A 27,208-nucleotide genomic window follows, 5' to 3' on the forward strand; every position below is an offset into this window, starting at 1 on the left:
GTCAGAAATGGAGCTTTGAAAGGGGATATCTGATGCCTGCAGCCGAGTTCAAAACAATAACCAGAGTGACCACTTGACTTCAAGGGATTATGGGATGTTTCCAGAGGCCAATCACAGCGCCGTAATGCAACACGTCATCCACACTGACACCCAGGCATTTCAGCTAGGGCGCAGCAAGCTCTATGCTTCTTGTGGAGGTGGATTACCAGGGTGCTCCAGCCGTGGGATCCAGGCGCTCTACGTGCCTTGTCAGTGCAGGCACCTCAGGAGTTAGGGCACCCGGGGCTGATTTAATGTGTTCTAACTTGCAAATGTAGCCAAGCTCTTTATCTAACTTGCCATCATAGTACCAGACCCACAAGCTAAAGCAGCAGAAGTGGTGGGCAAAATCAAGAAACACACAGTCTTGAGGAATATGAATTTAACCCAATAAGCCATAATAGTGAAGAGAAGGTGTGATGGGGTGCATACCCCACGCAGGCCCTGAATGGGTTAATGTGGGCCTGAGAGGCCATTTATGCTACCTAGCTGCCCCTGGAGGGTGGGCCACACTTAACTGAACATTAGTCCCAGCTTGGGAAGGAGCTGAGTGGTTACCATAAACAGAGGAAGTTCAGAGCAGAAGGGGGCTGCTAGTAAGGAGAAATGCTACAGTCACTCTCTGTGAAGAGATAGAGTATAGAGATCAGGAAGAGACCCAAAAAGGGAGGTAGAAAATGCCCTCTGGGAAGCAGCCTTAAAAGAAGGCTGAGAAGGAGAAAGGAATAAAGACCAGACAGGCTTCTCCAGGGTTGATTGAGATGGGAGCCTTGAGGAGCTGCCTGCACCCCAGTGTAAGGGGAGGAGCCCTTAGATTGTGGGGTTAATCAAGACATAGAGCAGCAGAGACATGCTGGTAACGAGGTGGCTGCCAGCTAAGCCCCAGTAGGCTGACGGCTTGGTTTTGTATACATTTTTGTTGGACTTTGGTTAAAAAAAAAAAAAAAGAAAAAAAGAAAAACAAACGATGGCCCCAGAAGGGGCAGGTCTCTGTAAAGTGGTCAAGCAGGACACTTATGGCTAGACTTGACCAAAGGACAGTGGGGGCAACTGAGGCAAAAGGATGCTGCAATGCCACACCCAGCCAGGAGAGGGCATGTTAGGGCAGCAACTTTGCTAGTGGAGGGAGAGCTATGCCTGCATAAAAAGGCTTCTTTATAGCCTTATAGAATGGTTGATGGGCCAGAGATCTGTGTAAAGTCTGTCATATGACATTTTTGCTAGGGATCAGTTCATAACAACAACACTTTGCACTCTTGCCGTACAATACTTTGCATCCTCAACTTACAAGCATTAACAAATTAATCTTCCAAAACACCCATAAATGTCACCATCCCCACACTACAGAGGGTGATGCAGCGGCAGATAGTTTGTACAATTTGCCCAAGGCCACTGTGGTGGTCAGTGTCACAGGTGGCATTGGAACAATGGTGTAAAACATCATCCAATCTTTGGTTGATGTCAGCCAGCTCCCTTCCTTTGCTTTTACACATGTGACCTCAAGGACATCACAGATTTGAGCATGTTAAATTTCTTCCTAAATCTTATTTACGAATCTCATCGCCACCATACATCTTCAGTTAAATCTGCTCCGGTCCATTTTAGTTAACAGTCATAGAAATAAATAATACTAAAGCAATTTAAAGACCTGTCATTAAAGGGATTGAATCTCACAGCACCCCTGTAAGGCAGGTATAGTCCGCATTACCACCACCACAGCATAGATGGGAAAACAGAGGGATGGAAAGTTTAAGTGACTTGATGAAGATTGCACAGCAAATCTGTATCAGGCCTGGGAAACAAATCCAGATGTCCTGCCTCTAATTCCCATATTTTGAGCATGGTTCTTCTAAATTATTTGGCATACAAGACAGAAAGTGTCCATAATGGGCTCTTTGAAGGCTTGTTATAGATACATAAAGAGCTTGAAAACCTAATTATGTTTTGTAAATTACAGGTCTTTCCCAAGAAGGAATTACATAAAGCAGCACCTTCCTTGTAATCCTGAGATTCTTCCCTTAGTTCATAGGGAGCACAATTGCTTGATCCAGGGTTGCATTAATATTGGGTAGAATAAAAATAAATTGTATGTCTCCCCTTTTCCCTAACAGTCCTTTAATCCACTTGCTTAGCACATTCTCAACTCTCAAGAACACAAACCAGAGTAAAGGATACAGAGTTTATTTTGAAATAAAGATATTTTGAAGTCACATGCTGCTGTGACTCTGCCCTCTACCCCCCGCCATGCACAGAAAAGTGAAATACTTTCAAACGGAGAACACAGTTGAGCATCTGCCACATTCTCTGCTCACAGACAAGTAGGGGATAAGAGACCCCTCTTCCTGGCAATGATGCTCTTTCCACAGGAATGTGCAAAAACTTTTGAGCCTACACATAATTTGTCACATACACAGAATAGAATGACAAAGCAGCCCAACCTGACCCAAATGCCCCATTATTTAAAGTCATAAATCTGATTAGCTGGGCAAATGAGGGTTAAAGACTTCTTACTATAATGGATGGATGATACATTGTGTCAGAGAAGCTGTTACCACAAGTGCTGAATGACAATATTGGTGATTTAAGGCTTCATTTATTCATATGGTTGCACAGTATTTTTTACTCAAACTAAAATATCATAAGATAAATGTGAAACATGTCACAACCAAAGCCAAGTTTCTAGCTGTGCTCTCCTGTATTATCTTTAAACTGAAATACAAAATGTAACAAGAGTTTGTCAGGAAAAGTAATATACTCTGGTGAAAGATAGAAAGTTTAAGACAGTGGATAGTAATATTGTTTAGAAGATTTTTTTTAACTTAAAAAATTGTAAAGAATGCTCAAGGTCTGTATAGAAGGGTTGGTGAAGTTACTCAGGAAAAAAACCACCATGAAATAGATGAGAGAAACATGTTCTTTACCTATATGCAGGCAGACACACAAAATATGAGAGGTCTTGTTGGACTTGGTCTTGTTGTAGTCAAGCTAGTGAAAAAACATAACAAGCCTGACAGACTGTTTGACAAATTTACATACAGAAGCCACTATAATCTACTTGCAAGAGCTTGAAGGTCCAGCATTTAAAAAAATGGATAAATTGAATCAGTTGTTATATAAAGGTCATTGACTTATTTATGAAATTGATGCATATTGTTATTTGTTCAGACTGCAAATGCAGACTTCCATACATGCTCTCATGGGAGTATAAAAATCATTCAAAAATACATTCCCTGTTTAGGATGCATGAGGTATCTTAAGGAATAAAAGTAGCCTTTGGAGAGTGTGCTACCAAGCTCAGACTTGAGAACTGTTCCAGCACGGCTTAAGTACAATAGGAATTTCAGACTCAATTTATTCCCTTTTCTTTGGATTACAGCACAAATCTTAAAGCACTGACAGCAGCTTCACACACACACACACACACAAATATCCCTTGCCTCAAAGGAATTAAACATACACATGCTTCCCTCAAGTTTTGTCAGAATCTATTTGTTGTTTTCTTAAGAGGTTCCCCTTCTCACCCCCTTTCTGGTTCCAATAAAAGTCCCATTTGGCCTTTACCAAAGAGCAATTCTCATAGTACTTGGGATTAATTATTTTTTTCCCCCTCCCCAGAGTTCTTAAAAAGCAAAGAGCATTAGGGACCCCAAGTATTGTCTTTGCAATGAGAACACCTCTTCAGCTTGTTATGTTTCTTATTGCTAACAGCTCCTCCCAGTACAAAAAACACGCTTAATTTTGGTTCAAATTGGCAATTATTTTTGAATTATTTCTGAATCGAATTATGCTGTTTCAAATGTGACCCTCTGAGTTTTTGCCTATATTCAGGCTTTAATCACCAAATTCCATCAGATTTCTTCCTCCTCTTCCATTCTCTCAGTGTCATGTTGATGCTAATTAACCATTCCAAAATTAAAAATGGGTTTCTTTCCCAGCTGGTCACCTCACTTGTATTTCTCTTCCAATCGTGCAGGTAGACTGAAAGGAAGCCAGAAGTATTCTTCCATAAATCTCCTCAGTAGGGCTCATGAACTCACTCCAGCCCTCTCTGTTCTAGGACCCTTGTGCTCTTCCAGTTTTAGAAGATGGATATAGTCAGACATACACCTACCACAAGAATTTTCACATCCTCCAGCAAGCATGCAAACCAAGAAGTTGCACAAGACCAATGCACAAATCTCGATGACCCCACTAATAAATATATTCAAGAAATTAACAACAGGTTTCTTCAGCTACACTATAACCCTATGTGTCCAAAGGTCTCGGCCCCATGTTCAGAAAATGTACAGAAGTCTAGGACAAAGGTAATCGCATTTAGAGCCATCACCAAAAGAAACGGCCATTACAACAGAGAACGCACATAGGTTTTATCAGATATAAGTGCATTTACACGTTTAGTATTGTAAGTTCCATACACTTGAAAGTTCAGAGTCGTAGTGGGGAGAGAAGAATATTAACATCTGGCATGCAGTGCTGACTATACTGTGTGAGCTTCAAGAACAGAATGCCAAGCAGCCATATCTTTTAATTTTTGAAGTTAATCATCAGGACATTAGGACTCAACACCTTCCCATAGTCCAAGAGGTAGGACATGACTTGAAGGAGAAATAAGACCAAAGTTGGCAGCTATACTACGACACAATACAAGCCCCAACTTCAACCACAGTTCACTTCACTTACGTGGTTGAGAGGGTTTTTTAGGTTCTCAAGTCTACCGCAGAGCTATCTTACTGTAATCTGAAAAAGTAACAGCATGGCATGAACACCAAAAATGTTCCTGTCCACCATCGCCTCACTCTCAGTTATGTAAAACCAAATGAGAAACCCAAATACAAGTTATTTTATAAAACTCTGCTGACACGACTAGATATAGACTGAGCAATACATTATGGCTTTAAGCCACTGGCTATGGTGCACAGGGAGTGTTCGGAGAAGAACTAGCCCAGTGGGAGTTCCCAGAAGCCCTGCACATCAGGCAGGCACAAATCACACCTAGGAGATCAGGAGGAACGTGATCACCATGGCAGTCTTTGAAAGTGTTCAGCATGTGCTCCCCTGGGTGTGGGCAGCACTGCTGGACCGGGGGAAGCCCCAATCTACCCCTTTCTGTCCCTTTATGAGGAGGCTAGCATCACCTTGAGAGCTAGTCTCACAGCATGCTTGGGTTTCTTGACTGTGATTGCCTCCAGCTCTGAGCCAGGGCACAGAGTGAGTTGGATATGAATGATCCTTGCACAGACAAAGCCAGGGCAACTTTAGCCCTGAGTAGAGTAGGTGTATTCTGTTGCACTGGAAATGCTGATACGTGCCATGACTGCAAGTAAGGCATGAATTTCACTCCTCATGGGGAAATATTGCCATACTCCATGCACCATTTTACTCTGGACTGGTACCTCTGACATTTGGTGGAATATATTATCCCCATTTGCAGATGCTAGCTACATTGGAAAGGATCATTTACTTCTCCTTTCTGCTCTTTATCAAGATTAACTACATGCCTGCTTTGGGTTGTTTTTTTCTGGACTATTGTTTGAGGAAGGGTGGAGAGAATGTTGAATGACGTGGTGATTGAGGAGCTTGCAGTGTGTTCCCTCAAGATAACAGAAAAAGGAGTAAAAACCCTTTGTGTATCCCTGGCCTGTATCATTCAGGAAGTTCTCTCTGGTGAATGCAAAATGCTCACAGAAGCACTTGGGAAGACATTCGTTTGAAAGGACGATTTTGCCGTGTTTAAATACAAATTTTCCACAGCAAATTTAATATTTCCTCTTGGCCCAAATAAAACATGGATTAAAATGCACCATGTAATGTAAATTGACTTTTCCTCATTTGGGGCCAATTCCAATGGCAAACCACCCAATGATTTCAGGAGCAGCAGGTTTGGTTCTATTGTTTACATGACAGCTTCAAATTTTTAATACAGTATACTGTGACTGGTGCTTATTGTACAAAATAGAATCTCTCCACTGTTACCTTTCTTCCTTGCCCCCGCAAGCCCACAACTAGTCTATCGTCACTTGTCTCCAATCATATGCTTAGACTGCAAGCTCTCTGCTGCAGATACTTTTTTTGTATTACATACACTTACAGCATCTAGCATATTGGGGACCTGATCCCTGATGGATCCTCTAAGCACTAGTGTAACACAAACTAATAATGATGATAATGGTAATAATTTGAAAAAGTGTCTCTGGAGCTTTGGGCTAAGGATAAACCCAAGTTCCTAAATTCAGGTCTAGATGCAAAACTTCAAAGTTGGAAGATACATGGATCAATTCAGGGCCATCTTTACTTTGAAGAATGTGGTCCTTTTCTGACACAGACCTTCAAGGACTTGTTTACAGTTAATGATACTATTTCATGATTATAAAGTGTAATCTATCAATTGGTATTTATTTACAGTAAATTAATCCTCAGAGTAAAAGTCCCTACTAGGGACAGACATTTGAGGGAGTGTACCCGAAGGAGTAAGCATTTGTGCTTAGGATCCAGAACTGTTTGCTATAGTTTGCTCACTGTTTTGATTAACAAAATGAAAATAAACTCCATGTTGAAGTTGCTGCAGTTTCAAAATTTTACTCAGTGACTCACAAAGAAAGAAGTCCGTACACAAACATGCTCTAGGCAGGTTTGTAGCTAGAAAAGCACTGATGCCATACTGCAGATCAGACAAGATTGACTAATTTTGAAAATAAATGAACTTTTCTCACCTCTCCCAGACGGGAGATATAACTTGCTAGTAAAGAACTTCTTCAGACATTAGTATGGACAAATAGTAACATAATAAATGTGCTATTCCACGAAGACTTTTAGAATCCAAATGCCAGAGATCTCACCATCCTTCCTTACAATTTGGATCCGGCTTTCTTGTTCTCTCCTAATGCAACCCAGCATAAAAGAAAACATACTCCAAACCTTCTTTCAGTCCAATATAACTCTGTCTACCCTTTGAAACTTTACAGCTTTGTCCTTCAGGCTTCACATCCCCAATAACGCCCCTGAGGATTCCAAAGACTGGGAACAGCATGCAGGCATGTGTGGAGGAGGTATATCATCTCAGGCCGTATGTCTGCTGCTTTGCACTGACCACAGTTCTTCTCCATTTAAGTCTCAGCTGCTCTAGGAATTCTCCCCCTCAAGAATCCCAGAGCTGACGGTACATCAGACAGATCTGAATGGCTCAGTGTCAGGGCCCAGTCAGAGCCACAAACCATGAATGAGTTTTTATGGGATCATTAAAAGGCATTGCCAGTGTGGTTGGGGTCCCAGGAAAGATAAAGGGAGATGAGGAGCCTAAGGGATTAGTTATCACCCTCTCCACAGACCCTCAGCCCAAGAACAAAACATGGTCACCCTTTGGTCCACAGTGAAATACTCCCTGATCACCTATCCTCACCAAATGTACAAGTTCTTTTTATAAAACACACCTCCTCTAATATCTCCAGAAATGGGCAGAGGGACTAGTACTGAAGGTTTAAACAAAAAATAAAAGGTTCAGAATTTCACACTCATCACCCCTCAGACAGGGCTGACTGCCATTTCAAAAAGTACTGTTTCCTATGGCATGGTACTGCAGTGCAAACTCTAATGTGACGGTGAAGCACTTGCAGCAGTACCCCAGTTGTTGCAGCTCTAACAGATACCTGCTTCCAAAATTGTAGTTTGAATTACCAAGTGTGGCTTTAATAATCCTATGCAGATCAGAGCAAATTTCTTTTTTCTGGGGCCAGATTCTGCCATCTTACACTGAGTAACATCTTACCCCATGAATAGTCCCATTGGTCTTGCAGAATAAGGTACTACTAACGGACTTCAGGTGGTGGTGGGGGGGGGGGGGGGGAATCAGGCCAGCAGAGAACAGGTGATTGCTTAAAACCATGTGTTTGGATCAGAGTTTGGTTCAAGGCCCTTTATTTCTGTATTTATCCCTCTCTGACCAGCTCCTTGCCTACTGTTCAAAGGCATGGACTGATATGCGAGGGCACTCTTTCTAGTTTATCATCGGTACTTCAGGAGCAGAGGCATGTGGTGTGTGTTGGTCAGACCTATGACAACTAAGGTAACTTATAAGAAACAACACTTCTTACCTTTCATCCCAAACTTGGAGTGTCTTCCAAATTTCAGAATAATGAGCATTATCACTAGGCCAGTGCACACTAATGCTGCAATCCCCACCACAACATACACCTAAAAGAGACGGCAAGAACAGTTCAATCTGTTGCATGATGATGAAATGTCTTCAAAAGCAATCAACATTTATTCAGAATAATCAAACTAGGGAAAGTTTTCTTTAAAAGGGAAAAAAAAGAGACAATCAGATCTAAGAGCACAGAGGGGACCATTATGTAGGCTCTCTCCCACCCTGCAGAGAACAGAGACTGCATGCCATCCACCCCTGCAGCCCTATGGAGCTTTATCAGAACAGATAATACAGCCTGAGGCGCGACTACCTTTGACACAGTGTACCCCTGGGGCACAGCCACTGACAAGGAAACCAGAACCAAAGCCACTGTGCAGCACAGAGCCTCTTCACAGATGGACCCGTCCTCTCACAGACCCCTCCGGATTCTGCAGATTATGAGATGGTCCTGGCTGTCCACAAGTCCCACAAGGGACAGTGTGGGGATAGAGGAGGGGAGGGGCTCTCTGAAGTAATGCTCATGGAGATTTGTTGCCCCAGACCCACACCTACAGGTCTGAACTTCAGCTCCTACTTTGGGCCTTGATGTCCCTAACTGACAGGAACAGAATGGGGGAACTGATTTGAGATCACTCCCACTGGCCCATATCTATTGTTAATAGTTTTTTTAAAATCCTGAACTTCTTTCCTCCTTCAATTCTATCTCCTGAGCTATTCCTGAATATTTAATTTTTTTTAAAAAAACCCTGTATGTACTGAAGCAATATCTAGTTTGTAGCTCCTGCCCACCCACCACTTTCTAGTCTTCCATAGCTCACAATTCTCCCTCCCATTCATGTATCATGTATGCATGCACAAGGTGCAATTCTTCACTGCCTTCTATCTTGTGAAGTAATTTACACTAAATGTTAAGCAGTCAGAATGACAGTGCTTTACATTCACTTTGTGCAGGTATAAATGATTACACAGAGGAAAGGAAGTAGATAGTCAGGCCCACTGAATTAGCTGTTTCTACTAAAAATCTCCATGTTATCCTTTAATGACAACCCCATGAAAAATGGTGCTAAAATACAGAATTCTAATTTGATTTTTCGTTATAACATGACTTCACTACGAGCGGCAGTTGACTACCGGATTTATAAATCCGGTGAGAGAGCCTTTCAAATTACCTTGAATTTTAAGGATGTGAAAATCTCTTACTTTGTAAATAAAATTACTGTATTTTAGGTCCTACGAAAAACAACAACATGGCACGACAGATCATCTCTAAGAGTTGGTCAGAAAAGTAATACAAGTTAAGGATCCACTTTATTCAGATGAAAAGTCACTCACTCTTCCCCCCCACACCCATTTTTTGAAAAGGGCATCTTGAACAATTCTAGCAACAGCTCTGGTACACTGTTAGTTTAGTGTCCCATCACAGCTTCATCAGTTCTATAGTCAGAAAGTCTGCCAAGATTACAAACCAGGAAACAATGTATATACTTACAGTGATGCTATCTTCATTCTCTTTGTTGGAAACATCCGTAGAAGTGATTTGATTACTGTTATTCGTGGTGTCCCCAATATCATTAGGTGTGGTTTCATAATCTTAGGGAGGGGGGAAAAAAGGTTGTCATCATTATTTCAGTTACTATAATACTGCAATGTTTGAAACATTTGAGACTCTTGAGTTCCTTGTAAAAGATGAATTGTTTCTATTGTATCAACTGAGCATTCTGTTGGGAGATCTACAAAGCCAAAAGCTTCATTTGCTCCAGACGGTGTTTTTTAACCGTGTAAGTTTTGCTTATGTAAAACTTCAGAGAATGGATCTACGCTGTAATATATACTACCGAGGGAAGCCAGAGTTAAAAGTTAAGGAAGGACTTTTACTATGAACCTGGTTTTGGGTGCTTGTGACTAAAAACCAAAGACTGCCCTCAAGATTGAACTGTTTTAGCCTTATGCTCAGCCAAAGCCCAAAGAAGAGGCTTTTTAAAAAAATTAGTTTGGGGACTTCTGGGGTATGTCTACACTACAGCTGGAACTGAGCCTCCCAGCCCAGATAAATAAACTTTTGCTAGCTTGGCTCAAACTAGCATGCTAAAAATAGCAGTATGGATGTTCCAGCTCCAGCGAAGACTGAGATAAGAACCCAAGCTTACATCCAGGGGGTCAGGTGGGCTTGAGAGCCTGAGCTGTCACACATGCTGCAACATCTATCCTGCTATTTTTAGCACACTCTAGTGCAAGTTGGTCTATCCAGGCTAGGGGTAGAGACAGGGGGACCACTCCTAATTGTAGTGTAGAATTATCCTGCGATTTATTTTTGAGATTTTGGCAAAAGCCCATTTAGCTAGCTTTGAGTTATCAAAGTGTGAAGGGACAGATCGTCTCATGTCAAAAAAATTTAAACACATTATTCTGTGTACTTGGATAACTCAAGAACATTTTAGGTTCCAAATTGCTAACTTGCCATAGACTTAATCCTGAAAAAGTTTTCGCGCCAGACATTTCTTAAATTAATTTCTTCAGATGTGATGGACCACACCCTACTCTTAGTTCCAATGGATAAATCCAGAATAACTCTACTGAAAGAGGACTTTGGCCCAACAAAGTTATAATTATTAGAAAACTGCACAATGGATTTATCAAATGCAGGATTTTCCACCAGCATTATTCCAAGATAACAAGGACTAAATACAAAACAAATGCAAAGCTGCATCTATTTCTAGGATTACATACTAAAATGTGTGTGCACGTGAGAGAGAAACATTCAAATAAAATGTAATCAGTACAGTTGTTGCAATTGTAATTCTAGTGTGATTATTTAAATGTACAGTCAGTCCATCACAATTGTTTTTCCAATTTATATTTTGTTTAAATCAAGAAGAAATGTCAATGCCAAAAGTCTATAAATGGAATTTGAAAGTGGGGTAGGATCATTAGTGCTGTTTCTGTCCTCAAAACTGCCACAAGGGAGGGGAGAATCTGCACTCTAATACACCTATCTTCGCCTGGCGCTCAGTGCCATTTTGGAGAGGTTAGCTGGGAACACTGGCAACATGCTGCATGCGCACGTTCAGTTTTCATGCATGAGCGCGTGCACACACACTTCCTTGCTGCAGAGCATCCTGCATCTCATCTATGGCCATTATTTGGGGGCTGGGTTCTTTGGTACTGTAACATCTACATGGCTCTCCCTGTCACCAGCTCAACATCTGGTTATTTTGATATAAAGCAGCCCAGCCAGACCACGTTGACTCTCCTAGGTCTGCACTATAATAGGCCAAAGGCCAGGATTTAGTCCAGCTGTAATAGATAATACCCATTCTGCATGCAAAGTGGCTCACTTAGGGCTTGGCTACACTTGCGAGTTAGAGCGCATTAAAGCAGCACTGGGTGCCCTAACTCACAACCCGTCCACACTGGCAAGGCACTTAGAGCACCTGGACTCTGCAGCTGGAGCCCTCCTGGTAATCCACCTCCACAAGAAGCAGAACGCTTGGTGCTGTCTCGGCTGAAAAGCCCCAGCAACAGTGTGAACGAGGTGTTGCATAACTGTGCTCTGATTGGCCTCCAGAAACATCCCATAATCCCCTTAAATCAAGTGGCCACTCTTGTCATTGTTTGGAATTGGCTGCAGGAATGCAGATATGCCCTTTCAAAGCTCTGTTTCTGACAGCCGGCTGTTTATCTGCTCTGGAACAAAGCAACTGTTAGTGTGGAATGTTGCTTGAGAGGCAGGGGGAGGGGGATCTGCTGCTGTCTGAACTTACAAGACAGCATGCTGACATGCTCTCCCCCCCCCCCACATAGACACAACACACTCCCTGTCACACTCCACCCCACCCCTCCCCCATTTGAAAAGCACGTTGCAGCCACTTGCATGCTGGGATGGCTACCACAATACACTGCTCTCTGTGGCCACTGCAAGAGCTGCTAATGTGGCCATGCCAGTGCGCTTGAATCGGACAGTGTGGACACACGGCAGCGCTTTCTCTACTGCGCTCTCTGAGGGCTGGTTTAACTCACAGCACTCTACATCTGCAACTGTAGCCATACCCTTACAGTGCTTTCAGGAGACTCACTGTAATTTCCTGACTTTAACATTTAAAACCTCAACCATAATGTTGCCTTAAGGTGATTTCCCCTCCATGCCCTTCTCTACAGCTACATATCTGCAGCAGGCATCAAACTGTAGAGAAAGGCAAGGGGACAGCATTCTTCATATTACACCGACTACACCTTGGCCCTGCCTGCATTCCCCATCTGCGCAAGCAATATGGCATTCAAGAGGTGCTGTGGAGGCTGGCAGTTAATGTCACTAACACTTTTGTCCTGCCACATTACAAAGTGGTGGGGGTGTTTGACCTACCCCTTCTGAAAACAGTACCTAAATCTGTTGCTGCATGAAAAGTCTAAGTGTACTTAGGTTCTTGTGGCTATAGCAGCTGGCTTTCTCTAGAAGTGAAATTGTTGGCAATGCCTTTATTATGGAAGCTTTACCCCTTTTATTCTTCTAGTTTTATTGCAGGGGCCACTTTAATTTCTTGGATCTGTTTTCATAATACAAGAACTAATCACAATGGCAAGGTAAAATACACATTCATAGATACCAAAATATATCACAATATGACCATCAGATTTTCAGAGGGACAAATTTTGTCCTTAATTACCTGCGGGTACCCAAGGGCAGAATTTGGCGAGCAATATTTGCCAATAAAGTTTACCCTTCTACATATCAGAAGGCCTGCAAAAGTGTATCTTGAGGGACTTATCAGAAGTATGTATGTTGTTCCATGTGCACTTACATTTACTCTGACTCACCCACTGAGTTGGACTTTGAAACTTTAGGACTTGATTCTTCACTGCCCTGTAACATTTGCAGTCATTTACCAGTGCAAAGTGTCAGCATAAAATGAGCACACTCTTTGCAAACCTAATAGAACCATTTTGTGACACTGCAGTGGGTGGGGTTTTATCTGGCATACTTCCTTGTCTACCCCACAGACATGTTGGGAAGATTAACTATTTAAAGAATTAATGTTTGTGCAGTGCTCTGAACATGTAAAATGGTATGTAAATGCCAAATATTATTGCCAAAAAGACATCCTGTATTCCAAGTTCTAACCTTTGGATAGTAAGCATTTGTTTTAAAAACATTTAATGGAAAGGCTGGGGACTACCATATGCAGCACAGAGCTAAATCCAGAGGGATGGACCACATCCCACAAAGGGCTTTCTCCACACAAAATCCTCAGCCCCACCCAGCCAGTCTGCCTGGCTCAACCACTAACACAAGGCCCAGGGAGGAGTAGCGTAAGTGTCCCACTTTGCCTCTCATTGGTAGACCTTGATCTGGCAAGCCTATGAAGTGCTGTCTCACTAGTCACCCGCACCAAAACCACAGTCTGACTATCAGAGAGAGAGCTGCAAAAACCTATCACAAATCTCTGAGGCATGCAGGGGTGTGTGGAGATACTCTTAGGTTTTTTTTAACTGAAAATATTTTCCATTCCATCTCCTGGTTAGTCCCTCTACTCCATGTTATTTCAGTAGGGTTAAGAGGTGTCCCTTTTGCATCTTGCTCAACTATCCCTATTATTAGCTTTCAAATTTACATCTACCAATCTGTAGTTTAATATCATCCCCATATGGTGGTCTCTCTCTCTCCCCCCTCCATCACATATCCAAGTGTCAGTATATGCCTACTCCTTCCTGAAGAGCCTAATCCTGTGAGCCACTGAGTACCCAGTCATCCATTGAAGTTAACGGGAGTTGATAGCACTCAGAAACTTACAGAAGGTGTTTAGTACCTTGCAGGAGCAAGCTCTCAGAATCTGACTTTTTGTACAAACTTTTTTCCTTTTACTGCTACTGTGACCCAGGAATCAATTAGTGCCAACTGGAAAGGGGCAGAGAGGGGATGATAGGGGATTCCTGTTATCCCCTGAGTCTGGTATTTACATTCTAGTAAAGAGGGTAATGTGAGGTCTTTAATTAAAAAAAAAAAAAAGCCTGTCTGGTCATCAATATCATTGTGAAATGTATGTACAGACACTATATAAAGAGTTATGTATATATACTGAAAATTATGTTCATAAGGTATGCAACCAACAAAAGTGAAAACTGATTGTCAGACAAGAGATGTTTATCCTAGCTGTTTACATGTAAGAATGCTAATGGTTGCCCCTGCTAAGTCAAATGCTAACAAAGAGCTGCCAGAGACTTCAGAAAGAAACTAATAAGAAGAGAAAAATAGCCCAGAGGTGAGGGAAGAGACCCCGTCTAGAGGTGCACAAAGATTTGCTTGAGCATATTGGAGCGGGAAAAGGATATGCCTAGTCATCCCTCAAGTAGGAAGCAAATGGACAGCAAAATTACTTCATGAAAGTGGGATCTCCCCCAGACTTTGTTGAAAACACTAGCAAAAACTTTGAGTGAGATAAGCTTCTTTAGACAAGTGGGTAACTTGCTAGTTAAATTTAGGGTCCAAAGAGCAAGTTATGATTTTGTTTTATATGTAGCCATTTGTTCCCAATATTCTTATTCATTATTACAGAAATGTCTGTTCTTTGATGATAAACTTATTCTTGTTTTCACTACAGAGCAGAAACTAATCGCAAAGTCATTTCCATGTTAAAACGTTTCTACCAATGACTCTCCCAAAAACTAATTATATAGTATTTCCAATCAGCTCACTTTCACCTCTCTCAATAGCTTATCCCTCTAAGTAGACCTATGAACTATGAATTAAGACAAACAATTTAAAACTACAATGAGTCTCAAAGAAAGCAAGAATTAACAGTCAGTATCTTTTAGTTACTGAAAAATGGTCCAAGGACAGTAACTTTAAAAAGGGGGAAATGGAAATATCAGAATAATATTGTTTTTGGGTGGGACTAGAACTTGCAGGCTCTTCAAGAAGATACTGAAACACATGCATAACTGTGAGCATGTCAGTAGTCCTTACTGAAGTTAATAGGACTGCTCTCATGCAGCAAGTTATGCATGTGCTTGAGTACTTTTACACAATGGAGGCCTAGGAGAATTACAAAGATCAAAACCAATGTACATGTAGGAAAAACTGTCCAAATTACAAAAAACACACCTGCATTAGTTCCTCCTTGGAAAAAAAGGGAGGGGAAGCTATGCTTTAATATTTCCAAACCACTTAAAGACAATTTGATGCCCCAATTGCACATTTGCTAAAGTTTAATGACATGGAATGGAATGGAATGGAATCAAAGCAATAAAATTTAAATCAGCTTAAGGAAACTTAAGTCATGGGCTATTTCATCCAAATAACCGTAAACTGAGCAGGATCCAAACCCACCTAGAACATAAAGGGTAGTTTGGAAGCACTGCTGAAGATGGACTTTCACACTTAGTCAAATACAACAAAGCTATTATATAACAAGTAGCCAACTGTTTTGCAGATTTTTCTCCCAATATTTGGTCCTCAAATTCTTTGTGTTAAAACAAGATTAATCTCCTCCTGATGGTACTTTCTACAACTTAATTGTAGATGGTTAGGATCCAATGCCAACACTATTCAATTTCACAATGGTTACATGTAACTGTTTTTGGTTCATCTTGTAATAGTTTGGCGAGCCATATCAGAAGAGGCTAAAAAACATATTACTATCAGGTTAAAAAGAAATTCTGTAACCTAAGCTAAGGCAATACTTTATTAAGCTTGGATAAAGTTTTCAACAGCACGTAAGTCACACGGACTTTCAATTCATTATTTTTTTTTTTTAAAAAAAGGTCCCTAACCCATGAAGGACAGCCCAGAGATGTTAGAGAATAACTGCAAGTTTACAAACTGCTCTGCTGTTGCGGTACGGATTGGGTCTTCATCAGGGATGGGTTAACACATTTTGTCTAAATCAGCGCCAACTAAAATACCCTGGGTTCAAAAGCATGACTTTCACTCAGATGTTAGCAGGTGCAAGTTCTGACTATACAAGAGAGACTGGAGAAAAGGGGAGTGAGAGGGGAGTAAAAATAGGATGAAAAATGAGCAGAGAGGTGGGATGAAAAACCAATACAGAGACACAGAGGAAAGGAGTAAAGAGGGGAAAAGGAAAAAAAAACAAGTTATAGGGGCTCTCACTTGTGCAAATCTCATTTTTAATGGAAATTTTACTCTCTCTGAGATGTAGCATAGGCTTCCCTACAAGCAGTAAAACATGCTTTTTATAAACATTGAATCATCAAAACATTAACTAACTTACAGGAGAAAAGATAATGAACTCAGTCTCCCCCAAAAAACAGAACTTTGAAAGGATCACAAGAACTCCAAATCCAAGAGTTGGGCCACCAATAGCTCTAATCCTCCATCTGGGGATATTTACAACCATTCTATAGCAGTGCATTATGTTTCTCCTAGTCTGAACCAACAGCAGCAGAGAAAGCAGTAGAAAGCTCTATTTGTAACCATTTATCATAAAATAATATAAGGCAGGGAAAGAACTATCAAAATAAAGAATATTTGGTTCAGGTTAAAATAATATTTAAGTTTAACTCAGGATAACAGTTCATCTTTCCGTTTTTGAGTTACTGAATTTGTCATTTCTTTTTTGTACATTTTGAAAAAAAAGAAAATCAAAATATATACCATAAAGTTCAGGATCCAGGATTGGGCCACTACCTGAACAGGAAAAAGAGAACAGAAAGAGTTTGTAAATATCTTGCAAATGTGCATGAAGAGTAATAGTTTTTAGGAATTCTGTTCAGAGCTAAAAGGTTATTAGCCATAGCAATGATATTATATAATATCAATTGTCCACAAATTCAAATAACCAAAATACATTGTACAGGCTTTTTATTCAATTACATTTTTAATTATTTTCAGAGACATGCAAAATATCAACATTTGCTTCATATGAAAGATCTGATTGACACCTACCGCTAACTTGAGTTCTGGCAAAGACAGTTATGGTTCCAGACTGGGCCAAATTGTGCTCTGTTACATGGGTGTAAATCTGAAATAACTACAGTATGTACTATTGCTAAAATCAATGGCAAAACTGTAGTTGATATTAATGGGACCAGAATTGGTCTGTTAACTTCAATGGGAGGGGCAATGACTTGGGCCAGGGTGTATTTGGCCTTGTAATCTATATAGTAAGATTCCAGAATTGTCACTTTCTCCAGATCTTACTCTCAAGCCTAGAACGTCCATTAATCAGTGTGAAGCGATGGAAAAAGCTACAAGCATAGTTGAGAACTTTTTTGGTTCAGAATATCACCAGGTTCAACCACCAGTGATATCTGCGGTCTGTTACTGTCCAGTTTTTAAGTTCTCAGCCATTTTTGGCTTGTGTACACCTTACAAATTATACCCATATGACAGCACGGCCTTTCACCTAGTTCTTAACTTAAATCACTATGAGGAAAAACTCCTTTAGAATTGTGATATTGTCAGCTGGCAGCGTATCACAAAAGAATAAGGGTCAAAGTCACTAATAGACTAAGCAGCACAACTTCATTAACTCTACTTGGAATTGCACTGCTAAGGATCCAATTTCATAGCTGATCCCACAGGCAGAACTCTCATTGAAGAGAATGAGAGTCCCACGTGCAGGCCAACTAGATAATCAAGTCCTTAGCCAACTAAAATGGACAAAACGAATCTACATTTTCCAATATACAGTTCTGATGTCGTTTTGTACCCGTTTCTTACTACTGCATATATCTGGGCATGATCCTGCAAATCTTCAGTGCACAGAACTCCTTCTGTTCATATTATAGCATCAATCTATTTCCACTTGGAAAGGTTTTTTTTTTTATTATTATACACTATCTTTCAAGATGCCCATTTATACTTATCTGATGTTTTCTATTGTATTGTGTAAGTCCGATACAGTAATCTCCTAATTACGTTTTCTCTATATTTACTGTTTGTTCTACATTTAATTAAAATTTTAATTAAATTAAATAAATTTAGTTAAAACATATTTAAACCCTTTAAGTAGGAAGAACAAACTCAGTGGGCATGATTCTGCTCGGATTTACACCATTGTACTTCAGGAGTAACTCCACAGCAGTAGAGAGTTACACTGGTACAAAGCCATCATAAATTAGGATAGGAACATAGTTAATTGATGCTTTTCTTATGCTAAATGCTTGGGAATCTGTGGTGAGAAGTAGGACAGTAGGAGCTGCAAAACATCTACAGAATGCAACAGAGTATCAGGCTCAATTTTTAAAATGCCTTTGCAGACATTTTAATGCTTAGAGAGTTATAATGCAGATTAAGGTGCCCCCATCAGAATGGCCCCTCCAGCTGTAGAAACAAACATCAGGTGCAATGAGCATTTGTTATCTAACCTCAAGCTACTTCTGATGTGGCTTCTCTCTTTGAAAATCTTCATCGATACAATTTTTTCCCCCAATATAAAACATTTGAATTATGTGAAAAAATTCTCAGGAGTACACTGGCAATTGTATATGTTTGCTATTCACAATCTGAAGGAAACAAAGTATTTGGGCTAACTCATGAGCTCAATAACCTCAATGGCAAAACTTCCATTAGATGTCAGTGGGACTAGGATTTGGCCCTCAGAATTAAATTAACTCCTGGTCCAACTAGGTAGCATTAGAGAAAGGATTAATTTAACCCATTAGATCACAGATTAAATAAAGACTTAATCCCTGCCTGTGAGGTAAAGGCTAGGAAGTAACATATTCCATTCAGTTACCTTTTATACTCACTAAAGCTTTCATCTGAAAACCCAAAAGTTCAGGGAAAGTCACATTTCTGTCTAGCTATCCCCTTCATAAAACTATGATAACAGCTATTATTTTGATATTTCCATTTTTAAGTTATTGTCCTTGGACTGTTTTTCAGTAGCTAAAATATACTGTCAATCCTTTATTATTTGTTTTAGTTATTCCAAGTTATTCCCAGTTAGTGGGATGAGCCAATGAAAGAGGTGAAAATGAGCTGACTGGACTGTATAATTTTTGGGAGAGTCACTGGTGCTTTAACATGGAAATGACATCAGGACTAGTTCCTGCTCGGTGACTGGATTTTTCATGGAATCATCTTCAGACACTTCTGTCTGTGGACGTGGGGTATCTTCTGAAATTAAGAGCTAAAGATGTTTTCTCCTCCTTGAAAAGGATTTTTCAGACTCTTATGTTCATCTGGAAGCAAACTGAACATTTGCTCTTTAGATTGTCAGGGGGGGGAGGCAAAGCTAGCTATGAAGTTTCCCAGATAATGGTGCCTTAGGCTGCCCTGATCCTGCAACGAAGAGGTTCAGATTATAAAATCCTCAGAGAAGTGACTGTCCTTGCATGTTTGGAAAGTGCCCAGAACACAGCAAGTGCTACCATAAATAAATAGTCATAAAAATAACTTGATGAAGAATTCAACTGAGAAACTACATGATATAGTGGCCTTTTGAGATTATGTGACTTTTTAGGCAACCCTTTCCTGGAAGCATTACTATGGGACACTCCCTCGCTATTCTAGAACAAACAAAATGTGTTTCAGATAATGTTACCTCCAGTTAGGATGGCACCTATCTATCTATCTTGGCAAGTAATAAATAAGGAAACTTACGTTAAGCAGCTGAACTAATGACCTTGAATTAGGGTGACCAGATGTCCTGATTTTATAGGGACAGTCCCGATTTTTGGGTCTTTTTCTTATATAGGCTCCTATTACGCCCCCCACCCCATCTCGATTTTTCACACTTGCTGTCTGGTCATCCTACCCTGAACCAACACCTCCTACTTAAATATCACCTCAAATATAGGGATAGTTGGTGGTTCAGAGCTGTATGAGTTTGAATGGCATTGATCCATCAAGCTGGATACATACACATCATAAGATACATTCTGTAGGCAGAGAAGGGTTCAGACGGATTTCTGCTAACTTGCTCACACAAAGATATCTGTGATATATATAGATAGCTATAGATATGAGGCCAGGAACCAAAGCTCCAGATCACATAAATTGGCCCTTACTATTTAAAACAAAGGTTCTAGTGAAATATGTGGTTCACAGTGATAATTGTGATACCATTAACGTGCTCCAAGTACAAATTAGCTCTCTACCTTTATGCCTGCATTGTCAGGCAAGTATCACATGAGACTGTCTGTTCTGCAAAGGGCACAACGTAGGCTGAGAAATTCTTGGAATGGATCTTATCTGCATCATGACTGATGCAAGTTTTAAGGTAGAGTATTATGTTGATGATCTCATGCTTGAAAGCGCTTGTTGCTTCATTTTTATTTAGTTTAATCATTCATTTTAATTTCTATAGTTTATGGGTAGGGTTTTTTTTTATTTGTCTTTGTTTTTAGCTTCAGCACATTTGCCCATAAGTGATGTCAGAGTCACAGAATCAGTTCAAAGCTTGATGAAGATACCTTACCCCATTAAACATCAGGGCTGGCATTTAATTTCTATCATGCAGGCATGGAAATGAACATAATGCCTGGGTGTGGGCCTATCTTCATGCTTCATTGTACAGTATGTTGGACAGACAATGAAACTGCAGAGTAACGATATAACTGAACAAAAGCCTTTTAAGGGCTCCAAAACTTGTGGTTGTGCTTTAGATAGCAACAATTAAATCTGAGTGAAACATAAGGAGATTCTATTTTTTACCTTTGACTTTATTTCAGCTTCCAGGGCAGAAGAGCTGGGAGTGTAAAAAGGAGGAACCCAGATCAACTCTGTAGGACCTGCTAAAGCCCAGTGTCACAAATAGCATTCTGTAAAAATCTCATAAAGAAAAACTTTTGGGGAGTCTGCCTGGGTAGATGGCTTCTTCCAGTTAAATTTTAAGACTGGTTTGTAGCCACATATTGCATATGTAGTGATTTTTAAGATAGGCACATCCTATCTGTGCTTATGATAGTCTCTTCTACAATGTATTTATGAAACTTAGTTTCCTCAGAGAATGGGGTTATGCATACAGAACACAACATGGATTGTCTCTGAGATTTACAATTTAATTATGAATTAAAAACTGAAGGAATAAACAAACACTGTCTGTATAAATGGAAGGATATGTTAAAGTCTGATTTATAATTAAAAATGCCACTACTGGGAAAGGTGGTTTACATTTTTAACCTGAAGGAGAAAATGTGCCAATAAAAAGGCATTTTGTTCAAAGAAAAAATTCACTTTAAGTTCAAAGTGGCCTTGTTAAACTTATTGGGAAAACGGTTTATTCTTCTAAGCGAATGCAGCCAAGTTAATATCACTTTCCATTTTAAACAGTATGTAGGTAAAGTGGACTGTTTTATTGAATTGTTATAATGCACTTTTGGAAGCTGCCAGTAGCTGAAACCATGGTCTGTTCCTGTAACAGTTTTATTAAGGAAAGGACTCTAGGGGGAAAAGGGAGGAGAGAAGCTTCTAAGAGCAGCAGGAGTAACTAGAGCTCTCTCTGTCAGTTCTGTACCTACTCCTACTCAAGCCTGGAAGAGAACAGTCACACACCTCATTGTTTCGGTTAAAACAGCTTGCTAGAAGTACTGAATATGGCATGTATTTTCACTAGTGGTAACTTGTAATGAAGGTGAAAGAATGAAAAATCTGGAAGACTAACTAGCCAGCTCCTCCATCACTGTGAAATATTACATAGGACTGGACATCACTATTTCAACTGACATGTTATTGCTACTAATGTTTAGGGGAAATGAAATGTACACTAGTGCCCAGATTTTCTGACACAAATGTGCAGTTTCTTGCACAAAAATGCATGCACATTTGCACACCTGATTCCCCTTTGCAATCAGCATAAGTTTTCATACCAATGGGCAGATAGTTGCCTGCCATTTAGCCACACAATTACTGTACATGTATTTTTGAAGATCTGGGAATAAAGCATCAAACCAAGGCAAACAACACATTTTGGGTAATCCCTGCAGTTTATTGGGTACCTCTCATATCCTGACTCTGCCAAGGATGCAATAAAGAGGATTGATACACAGTGGTTATCAACCCATTTATAATTGTGGGCCACATATGTAGCTCTCTGTATGTTATGTGGCCTGCATCCATACATACTACTTGTATAGCCCTGAGGATGTCACATGGGCTGAAACTGTGTGCTGACTGGGCCCCAAGCAGCTACCGGGCACAGAACCACTGATATGGAGTATAGCAAACCACACATAAATGTCCCTCCTGCCTCTTGGTTATTTATTTTCTCTCTTGCTCCCTCTAGTGTCCTAAAGAATGTAGTGGCATCTACATGCGGTACTGCACTGCAGAATTTTCATTAATCTTCTGTTTTCTCTAGACACTTGTACATGGTCTTATGGATACACAGCTTAGGCCTAGTCCTTCCTAAAGGAGAGCACCCTCGATTCATATCAAACTGGCACTCAACATTTGCGGGATCAGAACATATATGTTGGAAAAAATACTTCAGAAAAATAATTTTAAAAAAATTTTGTCTGGGCATGGAGAAAAGACACAGAGCGGGATTCACGAAAGAGAGTTACTATGGGGCTCACTTCATAAAATCTAATTGAAAAACAAAATTCTTAAATGCAAGGAGATTTTTTTTTAAGAAGCAATTATCTGTAAACATCTACAACAAATTATTTTAAGAGAAAACTTTACGAGAAAAATAAACTGGCCCGCAGTACTAACTCTACATAATCATCAAGATGCCATTGCTAATATAGTAAAGAAAACTCACCATCTCCAGGCATTGACATGAAATGAGCATCAACCCTTTTTTCATCTTCTCCATACTCATTCTTCGCCAGTAAGGTATAAGCACCATTGTTCAAATGGGTAGGGTTGTCCAACTGAAGGCAGCCATGGTATTCACTTTGATTGCTAACATGTATTTTAGTACAGATGTATTCAGACTCATTCAGTATAGCCCCTTCATAGAACCACTGCAATGAGGGTTTGGGGTTCCCTTTCACAGTGAATGGAATGCACCAGTGGTGGTCCGGGGTTGGAGGTTCAATAAATGTGATATTTGGTGCAACTATATTGAAAAGAAGAGTGAATAACATCAGAATATCCTAAACACATTTTTGCCCTCAAATTCTTGAGGGCATTTTTTAAAATCATTAAAGCTAATAAATTGGAAGCTTTGGAAACTACAGCCTTGCGCTTATGAGTGCAGATATTCATAAAGGAAGCCATCAGCTGTGTGTGTGAACTGAATTCAGACATGAAATGGACAATACCTCAATAAAGATTCTTTAAAATGAGATGTGTGAACTGGTTCCAATAAAACAAGAACCAACTTTAATAAATCATGCAGGTTCAGTGAAGGGTTTTTTTATTACTCCCTGTTTTTAACCAAAACACTTAAGTACTATTTTAAAAAGGGTATTTAACAGTTGGCCAGAATCAAGTGTACTGGAAATATATTCAGATAGGCATGAAAACTTTTAGATGATTTTCATCATAGAACCATGGACCAGACTTATTAGTTCATTCACTGAATTCCCCTGCTACTGCAGGATCATTTCCTATAGTAATTTTCTAGTACTTTGTCCAGTCCAGTTTTAAATTGTTATGGGCTTCTACTATTTCCCCTGGGAGGCTATTCCACAGCCTTGTACATTATCTCACTGTCAGGAAGTTTTCCTTGATATTCAGACTGAATTTTCCTGTGTTAATTGCATCTAATTACATCTAGTTATATGCCTTTGTACCAATCATATTGGTGCCAATCCAAGATTCCGTGTTTACACCATTCCAGTATTCGTAGCATATATTCTTTCCCTTAGCTATTTCATACCCAATTTGAAGTATGAAATCATAAGGAGTTAATCTATAGCTACTTCTCTAACAAAGATTTTTCTCTAATAAGCATGCTCATTTTTAATAAAATGTGGGGGTGATCTGAACGATCAATATCTGAAGCTTGTAAAAACAGCCTACTTAATTCACTTAAGAAAGATTCATATGAGAGCTTAGAGTTAAGGGGTCAATGTTTTATCCCCTGTGCCTATCCTCTTCTCCTGGACTTGACAGATAAGTAGATTATTTCAAGGCCAAGGACAAACTAATATACGCCTGGGAAAACTAATGTTACAAGCTGATCTTTTTTTAATTTAAAACAAAAAATGTATCAGGGTTATTGCCTTAGATGAAAAGTTTTAAAATCTCAAATTATTAATAACAATTTGACCTCCATCTTTGATGTGTGGGTATTTTTATATGTATACAAAATACACATGCGCCCTTTTCACTTTTACACTGCCATTTGAACATTTTGGACTTCAGAAATTTACTTTTGGGAGTTCAAACTGGAAGTTGATAGGCAGCTATGAGAGCACAGATATGTAAGGGTGCTCCGAGCAAAGTAATAAAGGGACAATACTACACAACTGCTGGTTGTGCTGTTCCTCAGCATTAAAGGCAATGCTGTTGAAACAAGAATATCACCTAAACATATGAACACCTTGCATGCCCACCAGAAATATATACCCCAAATATTTTGTGCTGATGTAGTTTAGACAGCAGCTGAAATTGTATGCAAGCCTGTTTACGTACAGAACACCACAAGGTCAGCAGAAGCTTGGTCTTCTCCGACAATATTTTCTACTATACATGAAATCCGTATTCCACTGTCCTTAGATGAAACATTCCTTATGGTTAGGGAAGCAGGACTCTTACTTGTATTACTCTACAAACGAGAAGAAAAAGTATTTGGCTTGAACAGAGTGTAGAATAGGGGTCTCAAACTCAAATGACCATGAGAGCCACATGAGGATTAGTACATTGGCCCGAGGGCCACACCACTGACCACGCCCCCACTCCACCCCTTCCATGAGGTCCTGCCCCACCTCTTGCCACCCCTTCCCTGCCCCATTCCAACCCCTTCCCCGAAATCCGCACCCCAACTCTGCCCCCTCTCTGCCCCCAGGGGGTGCAGGGTGCAGCAGGGGACTCAGGGCAGGGGGGCGGGGTGGGCAGGAGGCTCAAGTGTAGGATGGGTGCGGCAGAGGGCTTAGGGCAGGGGGTCAGGGTGCGGCAGGGGGCGCAGGGCAGGGGGTTCGGCTGCAGGAACGGTTCGGGGGCGGGTCCGGCCCGGTGCGCACCAGGGGCAGGGCAGGCTCCCTGCCTGCCTGCCTGCCCTGCCCCTGCGCCAGTCCGGGAAGCAACAGGGGGTACAGGGGTCTGTGTGTTGCCCTGGCCGCTCCTCCAAGTACCTCCCCTGAAGCTCCCATTGGCCGGGAACAGGGAACCTCGGCCAATGGGAGCTTCGGGGGAGGTACCTGGAGGAGCAGCCAGGGCAACACACAGACCCCCCCTCCCCCAGGTCCCGGCCGCTTCCCAGAGCGACGCGGGGGCAAGGCAGGCAGGTGGGGAGCCTGCCCTGCCCCCGGTGCGCACCAGGCCAGAGCCGCTCTTGGTAAACGCTGGGGGGGGGCGGGGGTGTGTGTGCAGGGAGCTGGCAGGCTGCAGAAAATAACCTCGCAGGCCGCCATGTGTTTGAGACCTCTGGTGTCTTTCAGTTACCCTGCCTCTTAACCTTATTGCTAGAAAACTGAGTGTTATATTTGCACAACATTTTATTCAACGTTGTAAATCAATGTACTGGGCCTGATTCTGGGGGCCTGTGTTGATTTACACACATATAATGCCACTAAGGAAGATGCTGATACATGCCTTCCTTTGACTTCAATGAGATCACATCAGGAATAAATCAGGCCGGTTGAGTTATACCCCTCAGTGGTACTAGTTGAAGGAAAAAGGGAATATTTCTACTCTGTGCACTGCACAACCTCAATTACTCAAACATTTCAAAACATCCCAAACTTTCAGATAACTAAGGGTGAAAGCCAGAACCCCAAGTGCAGATGTCGAAGTCAACCACTTGGCTCCTCTATTCCCTGTCCTGTAATATCCAGTCCCTCCCTTCATCTGCCCTCCTTCCCTTGCTCCATATGGCCATAGTCTACAATCCTCCCAGCTCCCACTCCCTCACTTTGATGGCTGGCTCACCTTCCCTCTCTCCAGTCCCCTACCATGGCTCTGGATAACTTCTGTTTCCACGTTGAAAAGGCTGATTCCACTGCCTCTGACTTTCTTTTGTTAACTACTTCATGAAATTTTTAACTTTGGACTCACTTTCCCATTCACTGCCTTATTAAACCCCTAGGCCTGGAGCCAGATCCTGGCTTCAGTGGAGCATTGCACATCTACCCCAGCTGAAGATCCGGCCCCTGATCTTTTCCAGTCTCTCTCTCTCTCTCTCTAATTCCTGATCACCACTTGTTTTTCTTCAAATTTATTACTTCTTATCTCCTTTCTTCCACCTCATCATTTACTCCTAAGATTCATCTCTGCTCTTATTTTCTCTTAATCTTGCTCTCTCTCCTCCTATACTCCTCCCAACCAATGCTTTACTGTTACCTCACTCTGGGCTTTACACCTTTACTCACGCTGTGGGCTCAGCATGCTCTCTCACACCTTGACTACCAAGTTCCCTCTCTCCTCCCTCCACTCTCTCTTGAAAGCCTCTTCCTATCTTGAATCTTTTCTACAGTAAGCTGGTCTCTTCCACCACCTGAACTAAAGCCCATGATTTGTCTTACGCGTGCTTGAGCACAGGCAGATAGAAAAAAAAAAACCCACAGTTATTGCCTCAGTGTTTTGTAAAGCACTGTGTACATTTACAGCACTAAATAAATCATAAAAATCACCATATGCGCTGCAAAATTAAAGTACATTGTGACGAAGTACAAGTAAACTGGCACTCTTAAAACAAAAAAGTTTTGCTTCTGATTTCTTAAATTGGTTTCTTAAAATGACCTCTGGTTTGTGTCTCTGGTCTTTAATTTCATGTTAAATATAAAGGAACCTTTTTTAAAAAAATTAATAAATGAACAGCTAGGACTATTGCTTTAACATCTTAACAACATCCTTTGCTGGGATTCTTCTTAATATGCACTTAAGTGCTGAGCCTGCAATTGAATCTCTACTAAAGGGCTCCAGCACCTGTAGAACCCAATGACTTCAATGATACTCCCTGAAGTATAAGGATCCGCCCATGAGTGTCACATTTCAAGATCAGGACCTTAAGAGAC

At 40.8% G+C, this 27,208-nt stretch overlaps 1 protein-coding gene across 4 annotated transcripts in view; it reads right to left on the reverse strand.

The window, feature by feature from the left end:
• NTRK2 (neurotrophic receptor tyrosine kinase 2) overlaps positions 1-27,208 on the reverse strand; it is a 277,184-nt gene that overhangs the window by 196,655 nt on the left and 53,321 nt on the right. For all 4 annotated transcript variants that reach the window (XM_075128680.1, XM_075128679.1, XM_075128681.1 and 1 more), the window contains exons 8-12: positions 24,669-24,801; positions 22,846-23,145; positions 16,788-16,820; positions 9,669-9,769; positions 8,127-8,226 (exon numbers count right to left, since the gene is read on the reverse strand). In XM_075128680.1, the coding sequence (XP_074984781.1) occupies positions 8,127-8,226; positions 9,669-9,769; positions 16,788-16,820; positions 22,846-23,145; positions 24,669-24,801 (667 nt within the window). The remainder of the gene's footprint in view (positions 1-8,126; positions 8,227-9,668; positions 9,770-16,787; positions 16,821-22,845; positions 23,146-24,668; positions 24,802-27,208) is intronic.

The sequence above is a fragment of the Caretta caretta genome, chromosome 5, assembly GCF_965140235.1.
Source record: "Caretta caretta isolate rCarCar2 chromosome 5, rCarCar1.hap1, whole genome shotgun sequence".
Taxonomy (NCBI): domain Eukaryota; kingdom Metazoa; phylum Chordata; order Testudines; family Cheloniidae; genus Caretta; species Caretta caretta.